The sequence below is a fragment of the Gallinula chloropus genome (assembly GCF_964237585.1).
Source record: "Gallinula chloropus genome assembly, chromosome: 6".
NCBI lineage: Eukaryota > Metazoa > Chordata > Aves > Gruiformes > Rallidae > Gallinula > Gallinula chloropus.
This window is the reverse complement of record NC_140091.1, coordinates 28234549-28247130: the sequence shown is the minus strand read 5'-3', so window position 1 is coordinate 28247130 and position 12582 is coordinate 28234549. Positions and strand designations below refer to the sequence as shown.

Here is a 12582-nt window from a genome sequence, read left to right as displayed (position 1 = left end):
TCAGATGCAATGGGTTTTCTGCATTTTGCATACTGCTTAATTTGCCAGGACTTTCCTGACATGTTTGTTCCTTCAATCTAAATTTTTAACAATTCACCAGCCAGTATCTGTCTTTATATATTATTCCCTTATATTGTGTTGTAGTCCATTTAAGAGACTAGTTTGCTCCGTCTCTGCATAATGTTGGTCTGGTTGAGAAGTTTCAGGTAAGTCATTTGTGCATGCTAAGACTCCAGTCTTAGTGCCAGACAAATCACTCTGTGCCTAAATAATACTCCATTAACGTCAATAGTTTTGCCCACATAGATCCTGAGGACTTGATACCTAAACTAAACTACTGTCATAATACACTCTTAGAGAAGTGGTGTTAGGAAAAAAAATACCCTTTTTAGATACTGTGTCACAGCACTATGGAAGAAACTATGCTGTGCTGAGGGCATGGCCACAGAAAACACTGTCATCTTGCTGTTTTTAAAGGGACAGTTCTTGGAGGAACGCTTTTCATCACAGACCCCCCCCTGCAGATTTATGTAATCTTTTCAGAAATGCCTGCACAAATTAGTATCTTTCGTTTTACTCCTTGAGGCACAGCAGGTATACAGCTTAAGATATAAAGCACCCTTATTAATGGGTACCATTTAGCACCCATCCCACTCACAGTCCATAAAAATACAGCTACTACTGATCTGTGGTCTGCAAATCCTTTTCTGTTCCATTGACCTTGCTTGGCAAGAGTAAACAAGGATACTTTTCATCATTTACATAAATGTATATTCCCACATGCTTACATCACCGTTTGAAGGGAGGATTTGTGCCAGCAATTCATGCAAGATAACATCACATGTACATAGCAGCTACTTTATTCATAGATGTCACCAGTTTCTTACTTCAGTTACTGCTGCATAGAATATCCAGTCCTCATCATGAGAGGATGTAAAAGTGCAGTTCCCTTTTTCTTCTTGAGATCATGGCATGTACATGCATGGGCACTCTTTCTATCCCAACCTATCCGTGTGGCAGGATTTTTAGTATCTCTTCATCTTCAGTATTTATTGTGTCCTTAGTTTGGCTTTTGAAAGTACAATTTCAGTTGTTTTGTTTTTAATTTGGAACATGTTTGAAAATAAATCTTTAAAAATGTAACCTTTAGTCCTTTATCTACAGCTAGAGAACAGAATCATAGAATCCTAGAATGGCATGGGTTGGAAGGGACCCCAAGGATCATAGAGCTCCAACTCCCCTGCCACAGGCAGGGCCACCAACCTCCAGGCCTGGATCTACACAAGGCTGCCCAGGGCCCCATCCAACCTGGCCTTCCTAGATATGGAACTACTTTCTCTAAGTTATTTTACTTTTTAAAATGTCTATGTTCATCACCTAGGGTTTCAAACTACTGCATGCATTTTATAGAACACTTGATAATGTAATTAATCTTTCCTCCTATATGTTTTTATGACCACGTTCCCCTGTACATTTGCTAATGAAAATGGACTTTGTGTGGATGGGATGACAATTACCAGCAAGGAATTAAACCGGAGTTGTTCCAATCAAAACTACACACCTGGAACCATTGATTGGTGAGTTCCTGATCTGTAAAAGCAAACCAAAAGTCCACATAATAATGGGAGGGGGAGGGAAACGGGAAGACAAATCCATTTCCACCTGGAATGGTAACATTTTAGCATGTAACAGTAATATGTCTGTAACTCTCAAGCAATTACTAATGTGTTCTTGAATGTTCAAAACTGCCTTTAAGATTTTAATTGTTTCTGATTGTGTAAGTGAACTGTTGGACTGGATGGTCTTGGAAGATTTGCATTCCATCAATCCTTATCCTTTGCTGACAAAAAATGAATGCCCTTATTTAAAAACCAACTGTAACTAGCAGTAAATGGCTAACAGTAAACTATTGTGCCATTGAGCATGCCAAATTCCAGCATTAGCAAATCAAGTGCCTATTACCATTGGATTTAGTAAAGATAACATGAGATTTTTCCAAGATATGACAGCTCCTGTGAGTTAGATACCATTTGTGTTGTTACACAGTAAAAAGTTCATTAAAAAATCGTCAAGTTTCTTTTGTCTACCACAAATAATTATTCCTCTGTATCTTTAGAATCAAAAGCTCAAATTGATTTATTCTTTCCGGAATCGTAGGGCGTGACCTAGAAGCCACTGAAGCCAATACAATATTTTGGTGTCACTGGGTGTTGGATTACTCCCATGGGAACACTCTGTCTCAGGATTAGAAATACAAGCAATATTAATACTCTGATATAAAATTTCCATTACTGAGATTTTTTTTTTTTAATAAGGCTGCTCTAATTTCCATTCACATGTACAAATTTCTATTGATTTTGTTCAAAACACTAACCAGACTTTGATTAATTTCATATTTATTTTCTAATTATAATGAACCAGGTCTCCTATTATTTGGGTGAATCGAAGCTTGCCTTTATGGGGATTACAGGTAATATGTAAATGGACAATTTATCTATTTCCATTTAATAAATGTAGACAATATTGAATTACAGCATTTTAGTGATGTTAAAGGATACTTGGAGAACTTGATATCAACAATATATTTATAAAATATAAAAGCTTATTATAAAATATTGGAGAATTAGATAACTTTTTTCTCAGAGTTATCAAGCCTTGTCGAGTGAAGTAGACACTGTTTGCTCTCATAATGAGTTTAGATTTCATAATTGCTTATGACTAGCTTTTGACATGCTCTGTGGGTTTTTTTGTTAAATAGACTAGAAAGCAGAAGTTACTTTGTAATGTAGAAGCCTACATGTTTAGAGGAGCATGTCAGGAATGACGCACTACATCAGGGCCTTGTTGGTCTCGGAGATCTTTTGAAGTTTGCGGTTCAATCCTCAGTGTCCTGGAGCACTTTAGGAACACTTTTCTAATCACAGTGGGAATTTTCCCTGTGAAATGTGTTTCTCTGCTAAGAATTCTGCAAGCTTCCAGAATGTTTATACCGTTATATTCTTGGATCACACTTCGTGCAATGCCATTGCAATGGTCTGTACCTCTATGTAATAGAAGATTTTTCTAAGTGAAGATTCCCTTGGTGATAAAAGCCTTTCAGTTCCCTGAAGTATGTATAGTTTGAATAAACTCTGACCCAGACATTCAGATTACTGTATCCAAGCTAATAAAAAAATAATTTCCTTATGATTACCGTTCTAATAAGTTTATTTGATAAAATAGGAATTTATACGTGTATATGTACGCCTGTGTATATACACATGCATTCAGTCGGCTATACACAACAATTGCAAACTATTTAACCTGCAAAGATACAACTTGTTTATATAAAACCAGTAATGCTTATTTGACCTCATATTTGTTTGTATATGTAAATAGTTTTCCAAGTCATAGCACCTTTTTAAATTCTAGATAATGATACTGTGAGTGCAAATCGTGCACTCCTCTGAGTTTTTAGTAGTAGTGTGAATTAGTTTAAGATTAGAAATCCTGAACCTTGTTTAACTTGAGGGTCCAGTTGGATTTCTACATCTTTTTGATAGGATATTTGCACAATATACACTACAATACAAATATTTACGATAGAAAAGATTTAAGTAAGCTTTGTTGTACTTTAATATGTATGAAACTTTCCATACACTAACTACATATAATCTAAGTGAAGGCTGGTAAGTTGAGCTCTGTTGCATTTAAATATTAAAATGAGCAATGAATCATTGGGTTTTGCTGGTTTTAACTTTCTGAATTAGACACAGTAATAAATGTGTTTGGTTTCCCACACATTTATAACATCTTTACAGAAAAGTAAAGAGCTGACTAGCTTCCCATATTTACAGCTTCCTTCCTTTGTCATGTGAAAAGATCTTGTACTTCTTAGGAACAGACAACTGAAGCCTGAGAAACAGTCTGTCAGACTGTGTATGGAGCTCTCTAAAAACCATGGAAGGCCACCCCACAGGCTTTCTGGAGTTTGATACTTGGAAAAGAGCACTAAGACTCAAGTGGCAGCCTGTGCTTCAGTCAGAAAAAAATCCACTTTTTAAGCTTCATGATAAATGCTGTTAGCTGAGATAATTTTAGAGGATGCATGGAAAAGCTGTTTTTTATCATCTTTTACTTTTCATTGTGATGATTAGTGTTATATGCTTTTTAGAAGTCAATATTAATACACATATTTTATCTCTTCACTTAAGGTTTCTGTGGCTTTAATAAGTCTCTTTGAAACTCTGCTGTTGAGTTATCTAAGCTACAAGGTAAGTTCTTTTCGTTACTTTTAGGCATAATGCATCAGAAAAAAGTAACTGAGTTAAGCATTTCAACATAAAATTCATGTGCTTGCATTTCTGCCCACACTTATGTATAGATAGTTAAGAAAAACACATGCAAAGGACAGCATATTGTGATGGGCAGCCCTGTTCATGTTTCTTGAATTTATGATCAAACAGTAATATCTAGAAAGTGGGAGTCAGAAAGGAAATTTCCATTTTTTTCCACTGTCCACTGGCACATAGTTATTTGAATACACATTCTTGAAAGGGACCTTGACTTTTGGGTACTGATTTTTCAGTTGTTCAGTTTTATGTATCTATTCAAAATGCAATGGGCACAATTCTCACTGATGTCAAAGCCATGGCTGCTCAGTATTTATAAGTCAAGATTCAGGTGTCTGAAACTGAATGCCAAAAAGGTAGGCCAAGATGGTACCTTTTTTTAAAAAAAATATTCTGGATACCTACATACTTGTGTTATGTTACATCTGTCTGATGTTACACACTTGTCACATCACTTATGTCACTGGAACATCTTTGCAAAATGACTTGAAATCATCTGACATGAATACAATATATCTTTGTGTTTGCATTCTCCTTAAAAAGATATATTTTCCTAATATTTCTATTCACTTTCCATTACATTTTCTATGTGCTATCCTAATGAGTTTTAGGTACTCTGTATTTTAATATCTTCAGGAGAAAATAATAAAATAATTTATCAAAGTAAATATGAAAAGATTTGGTTTCTAAAGCTGAAAATATTTTAGAGTTAATTTTTTTCCTTTGCTAATTTCTGAATTAGTCACATTCAGTAGCTATCAGAGCCACCAATGAAACTAGAGTTGTACTTTATCATACTTATCAAGCAATTAGGGCATAAATGTTTTCCTCAGTGCTAATAATGCTAAGAGGCTTAAAACTGTCTACTGTTTAAAAATTATTCTTCTTAGTCCTAGTAAGCATATACCATTTAGGTGTTGGGAGTTAAAAATGCAAATCAATTAGAGGCAGAAACAATCCAAAACTGACACATCTAGTGACAGAACAGTAAAAAGCAATCACAATGTATACTGTTGCTGAGTTTATTGGGCACTGTTTTATCCCTGTCTATTCTGCTTGTAGTCTACGTCAGTTTCACTGAAGATGAGAAAAATATTGGCAAGTCATCTCCCAGGAGTAGTAGTTTATTAGTGTGCAATGGGTGTAAAGCTCTGCTATCCTGATTTGCTGCATATACCTGTCACGGAAGCTGAGGCAATTTTACAATGGCTGTATTTCCAGACCCCATAAAGGAATACAAGTAATGTAAGGAAGAATTATAGTACTGAAATGCATTTTGGCAGTCCACCTGATGCGAACACCTTGTTCCCTTTGGTCCTATTCTCTTAGTTACAGTCTGGAAATATCATGATAGAGCCATTTACCCCACTTTTACAATGGTCTCAGGAAGCCAAGGCGGCTGTTACTTGGCCTGCTGTAAGGCCTTTTGCACAGTCAGGATGACTGAAGGAATCTTGGTTCAGGTAAAGCTGTGACAGATGACTTATTTCATGCAAACATTTCCAAAGCTTTTACAATTGAGGCAGAAGCCAAAGGCAGGAAGAAAACAGGAAGATGATAATGATTGGGTTTGCGTTTGTGATCACATTGCCAGGAGTTCACAAATGACCCGTAAAATAAATAAAACAGCCATTGGAAAGAATACTCCAAGGAATCTGTCTTTCTGATACCTGGTTGATTGACATAAGAGAAATAATTCAACCCACAGAATAGTGAGGGCACAATAGTACACAATGCTGCTAGGATACAGTGAATTTGTATTTTTTAAAATTGCTTTTATATGGGGAGGGATGGAGGGAATGAACGTAGCACTGCATTACACTGGTGATCATTTGGATCCAAGAATTAATGGTTTACAATCTACATACCCACAGCTTAACCCCCTACATGAGGATTTGCCCTCGGGGCAAAATTTTAAAAGATGTCTATTTTAGAAATTTTCATTCCAAAACTTATCACAGACATCTGTCAATCCTCCTATATCACTGGCATACAGGCAGTCTTGGCTGCTTTTACCAGTAACATACATTTTCACTGTAAAAGGCAGTTTTGCAGAAGACACGATGCATTTGTGCATGGAAGCCAGAATCTTAAGCTGCATGCATCATGAAGTACCTACAGCACATCTGCACAGGCATTTTGCCTGCACGAGTAAATTATGTGACATTTCTATAATGCAGAAAAGAAAGCTCTTAACATTAAAAATGGGGGAATTAGTGAAAACAGAATGGATTAGTTGGGAGAATAAATTTTATTTTGATTTTATTATTTCTACAAAGAAAACCTCAGCATACAGTCTCATAATTTCACTTCTGTTACCAAGGCTCCTTATTACAAGAAATATTTAAGATTATTCAAGTACGTCAAACTCCCACTAATTACAATTACATGGAAGACAGTAATCCCTGTCCCATAGAGACAATGGCTTCCAGATGTGTAAAGTTAAAAATAGAAAAAGAATTTTATATACTGTGGAGCTTGTATTTAATTTTCAGTGATTATATAAGATGTTTATTTTAACAGGAACAATTAATATGTCATTGCAACTGAAAATACAATGCTGTACTGCAAATTCTTACAATATTGCCACAATATGTGCTACATTCTTATTGCATTCACAGTCACTGCTCAGATAGAGCAGTGGAAAAGAAGTAGTATCATCTCCGTGCTGTAGCTAGCAGTAAGCAGATTAAAAGATCAGTACCACTTTCACTGAAATGTGTGGGAAGACCTCTAATTTCATTTAAGCAAGATCAAGTTCCAAAATGCCCTAAAATGTAGGAAGTGTTTGTGCAGAAATACAGAACTTGGAACTTGAAGTCCTAATTAAAATACTAAGCACTAGATTGTCTTCCTTACTTCTCTTTCCAAAACACTTGGGAAAGAGAAAATACAAAGTAAAGATAAAAGGTAAACGCAAATGAAGGAAGAACTCGCTGTAGAACACCACTATCTTTCCCAAACTTAATGTAATTAATCTTTTTAATATATATCTCTTAGTAAGTTAATATCTTCATAGTTGGACTGGAATTAATACAGAGCAATATCTAGAGCACTGTGACTAACAGGCAGAGGCTAATGAAACAAGATTAAGAGAACTCGAACTGGTATTTTTTGTTTGGGAAATCCATAATTTTTTCATGCCTCTTTTGCTTTATATTTTGTCATGTAGTTCTGTCAGAAACATTCATAGAATTTATCTCGTCTTTCATACTAAATGCTTACGTGGACTATAGGGTAGTCATCTATGCACAGGGGTAATCAAAACAGTTGATTTGATGGTAAAATCTGAGCAGTGCATGTCCTTTGGATATATGTCTCTGCAACTCTTATGCTGTACTAAGGCTTTTGTGTGTAGTTTTTAGACACTCTAAGACAATAAGCATTAAGGTGAGAAAATCTTTGGCACAGTCAAAAGCTAAAGCATTGTCATGCAGGATTTTAAAGACTTAGAGGCTTCTAAGAAAAAGTAGTAGATATAGTTGCAGATAAAAGAATTTACCAGCAGGGTAGTCTGTAACTTGTATGAAAGGTCACAGAAAACTAAGAATTATAAAAAGATAAATTCCCTAGGACAGGAACATCACCTCCTTGTGTCTCTAAGTGTGTGTGGAAAAATAAGAAGACTTTCTTCTTTGAAGAAGGAAAAAGCAGCGACAAGATGTCTATGTATGATTCCAAGGTACCAAAAAATGTAATAGAAGAAAATAGGAGCATATTATTCACTGAAAGAAATGAAAACTTAATTTAATGAAGCTCTTCATTAGCTGAGAGAATGAGTTAAATAGTTAATACATTTAGAATTCTTCATTGCATCTGTCTTGCTAACTAGGTCACAGCAAGGAAATATATGGTCACATGTAAGCAGATATCTGCTCTAGTAGAAATATAGATTTAAATATATGTTTTTACCTGTGAGGTACATTATGATAAACAGTAAGAAAAATAGGCCAGAGAGCCCTATATTCTACATTCACATTTGACATATGTGTTTAAATTTGAGATGAATGATCTTCCTGAAATTAAGCTAGTGGGAGAGATTCCATATGTAGCATCAGAATAGCATATGTATTTCCTGTCAGAACTATAGGTAAGCCTACTGTGACGCAGTGTGGGTTTTTTTTCTTTTTCTTTGAAGGGAAATATCTGGGAACAAATTCTGAGAATACCTTTTCTCCTGGAAATAATCAACGCAGTCCCTTTCATCATCACGGTAAACACATTTGAATGAATACATTTGTACACTGCCCTTCTATAGCTGCATAAATACTCTTAATTTCTATTGAAGCAAATTTGAACCTTATCCAGAGACAAATTTGTGCCTATGGGAACAGGAATTTGTCAACAACAGGAAGACTGTTTGCTACTTGAATGAAGTAATAATACAGATTAATTTCTCCTTCCTCCCTTGTAGGGGAAAAATAAAACCATAGCCCTCTAATGCAAATTACAACAGAATCAATAAAATAAAACATCTAGGTAGAAAAAAAAATTAAGAATCTCCAGTGTCTGCACTGAGAACTGACTTCCTTATTCTATCAAATTATCTTATATACAGCTCATCACGAAGGAAGAAAAATGTTATTTAAAGCCATTTCTCACACTAGAAACATAGTAATAATAAATATTTTCCCTCAAGTGTTTAATTGCTTTTTGAATAGAAAAGTATTTAATGAATTTATTAATTTTTCTTTCAGATTTTCTGGCCAGTCCTAAGAAACCTGTTTATTCCTGTATTTTTAAATTGTTGGCTGGCAAAGCATGCTTTAGAGAATATGATTGTAAGTATGACGAACGAAATATCTATTTTAGAGTTTCTATTTTTTAAGAATATTGTGTTTAGTGGGATTTTGGCAGTACAGTCCACTAACTAACTTTAATAGGAAGTTAACCAGATCTGTATTTATATCATACAAATGGTCAAGCATGGATTTCTGCAGAAAAATTACAAAAAAATGAGACATCAAGTGAAATCTCAATTAGTATAAATTGTTACTGTGCCAATAGGGGAAAGTTGGAATGGCTGTTTCTTTTGCTACTCTTCCATTCATACACAATTGCAGGGATCTGAACTGCTATGCCTTAATTGGCCCTTGCAGCCTGTAATTTGTAAGCTAGACATGAGTAGACAGACCTTAAGGCAGCTTGCAATAGTATCACGATTGTGCCAGGATGAACAAAGAACTAGTTAAATAATCACAGAATCACAGCTGGCTCTTCTGCACCCTTCTATATGATCAGCAAATTCTAAGTGCATTTGAATGACTGCATTTTTATCAGGGCCCTATATAATACCTCTATAGAATTGTTTCATGCCTTATTAATTCAAAACCAAAAATAACACCTATTTTCCATTACTATAGAATGATCTTCACAGAGCCATCCAACGCACACAGTCTGCAATGTTTAACCAAGTCCTTATTCTAATATCTACCTTACTATGTCTTATCTTCACCTGGTAAGTTCCAGAACCCCTTTGTTTTTACTATATATATATAGTTTTTTATTCCTTTACTACATAAAACAGGCATTGTGGAAGTCATGCATCGAAACAAAGAGAGTAATGAGTGAAAGTGTTAACTAGCACCTGGTACTCCTGGGGTCCTCACATGCTGAGTTTGGAAACAGAATGTGTGTGCATGGGAAAAGAAATCATTCTCTTGCTTTAGGAAGGAAATATAGATGGTGCAAAAACATAGGAGAAAGAAGGGGGGAACATTTATATATGTACCAAGAGTGAAATCTCAGCATAAAAGTCACTCAAATTTGAAGAGTAGCAACAGAAGTACCCATACTTAGGTCACCTTCCTCTCACTAGTGCAACAGAGAAGAATAGGCAAGATCTCAGCTTTATCACTCTGATGACCATGTCAGATTCCCATAAGGAGTATGGGAGACAGCTGTTAATAATTGTTGTAGTTTAACCTGAGAGGCAGCTAAATACCACACAGCTGTTTGCTCATTCCCTGCCTAGAGAGTTGGGGGAGGCATCTGGGCGGGTAAAAAAAGGTCTCATGGGTTGAGATAAAGACAGTTTAATAGGACATAAAAGGGAAGGGTAACAACAACAACAACAAAATGAGTGTTGCATAATGCAATCGCTTACCTGCTGACCAATGGCCAACTAGTCCCCATGCAGTGGTAGCAATCCCTTCTCCCTGGCAAACTTCTCCCCAGTAATATGCTGAGCATGATGGTCTATGTCAGGGAATATCCCTTCGGCCAGTTCAGATCAGATGTCCTGGCTGTGTCGCAGCTTCTTGTGTACTTCTGGCTTTCTGTTGGGCAGAGCACAAGAAGCTCAAAGTCAGTGACTTAACGTAAACACTACCAGCAACACCTGAAATATCAATGTGTAATCAACATGATTCTCATCCTAAATCCAAAACACAGCACTATACCAGCTACTAATAACACTATCCCAGCCAAAACCAGGACAAGATTACAGAAACTAGATTTTATTACTCTGGATTAGAGAAATAGTGGATGGTAGGCTCAAACAATCAAAATGTGTAATTGTGAAGAATTTTTTGCTGGAAGACCTTGAATACTTAGAGGAGTTTGGGAAGCACTGAGAAAAATCTGGTGAGGGCATAAAATATAATCATACTTGGTTAATGAAATTCACGAGCTGCAATTATTGGAGACTAGAACAAGATCCACAGGAAACACCACTTGATTGCCCCATTTTTATACCATACCTTAGAGATCTGCTGTAGAACAAGGCTGGAGACAGATAGACTACATGAGTCTTTGGTGTCAGTATGGCTATGCTTATGTTTCTATATTTGTACAGTGGTTATAATGTAGTTTGGTAGTTAAAGAATCTTCTCAGCAGTAGTGCTTGAGAAATGAACATATATGGGAGAGAGGAAAATAAAATATAGTAGAGGAAGAAAGCGTTTGTTACAAGTCAGTGTACAAGGGGGCAGTGAACAGAGAAGATGATTCTGTGTGGAAAGGCTAAATCACCTGTATTTATTTTGCCAGACAGAGTGCCTTTGGGTCAGCACACTGATAAAGTTTGATCTGTCATTTTGGAGACAGTGATTTGATTTTCTCTTACTTTATTTCTCTAGCTTGTCTTTCTGATAGCCGTTGTTATGTGCTGTCTAACCCTTTTGGTAATAACAGTGTAAAATAACACATGGCCTTTTCTAGTTTTGTCCCTTCTGTCCTTTATTCAAGAAGAGGAGTCTGTTCTAGCCACTAGCTAAACAAATGTCCACTTTCCCCCTTTGTCTTATAGCCACAGATCTATGTACTGCCAATTGCTGCCAGTTCTAAACAGTAACAAATTTCCCATTAAATATTAAGACTCTTTAAGAAGAAATTTTATATTATTAAGGACTACAATACTTGAACCAGAACACATAAAGTAGGACTTGGACATTCTAATTGGCTGTGATTTCACATTTTAATTTTTTACAATACAAAGTGCTCTTGAGTAAATATGCTTTCACCTTTTTTACTAATCTACTTCAATATTTTACTGAACTGCTGAAAAAAATATGTGTGGCTCTCAGTGAAGTTAAGCCAGTAACAATGTTTCCTAAGAACTCACTGTGATGATCCCTAGTTGAATAAACGACAGAAGCTGCAGCTAAACAAAACGTGGTGCTCACAGCCAGGTGTTTTGATAAGTGGCAGTAAAACATGTAGAAAATGGCAAGCTCACCTACAGTAATTATGTCTGGTCTCAACAGCCACAGATAGCAGCTCATTATAGATCATTATATATGGACCTCGTATGGACCCTGCTAGACTGCAAAATAAGCTAAATACGATGAAAACACCCAGTAATGCAATAACTAAGGACATGAAGCACTTTTGGAATGACTAGCAATAGTTGCTCAAGCATCTACAACTGGAGTTCTGTTTAGGCAATTGTTACCATTGCCTACATGAACAAACATAATGGCAGCTTTTACACTTTTTTAGCCATCTATGTATGATTTTATATTACAAAGTATATTTTAAAAATATCTAAAATTTCTCTGTAAACAGGCAAAATTAAATAGCTTAATATCTTTGGTTATGTTACATCTACAGTGAATTTGAGACAATGTTTCATTTTAAGCTTACATAAATTTCTTCATGCTGATAGATAAGCAAAGTCCATTTCTAGAATCTGAATGGCTTTCACCAGGCTGATCTTTCACATTTTCTACAAGAAGCAGCAGTAACCAAGTGTGTTCATCTCCAATAGGAGCCAGATCTATACTTATCCATACCTGTAATGGAGCCCAGC

The 12582-nt window shown here is 35.8% G+C and overlaps 1 protein-coding gene across 3 annotated transcripts in view; it reads left to right on the top strand.

Moving 5' to 3' along the window:
• Nucleotides 1-12582, top strand: part of KCNT2 (potassium sodium-activated channel subfamily T member 2) — a gene marked incomplete at its 5' end in the record, with an annotated part of 130764 nt that overhangs the window by 38206 nt on the left and 79976 nt on the right. For all 3 annotated transcript variants that reach the window (XM_084266334.1, XM_084266333.1, XM_084266332.1), the window contains 5 exons: nt 2422-2470; nt 4194-4253; nt 8470-8544; nt 9029-9112; nt 9695-9789. In XM_084266334.1, the coding sequence (XP_084122460.1) occupies nt 2422-2470; nt 4194-4253; nt 8470-8544; nt 9029-9112; nt 9695-9789 (363 nt within the window). The remainder of the gene's footprint in view (nt 1-2421; nt 2471-4193; nt 4254-8469; nt 8545-9028; nt 9113-9694; nt 9790-12582) is intronic.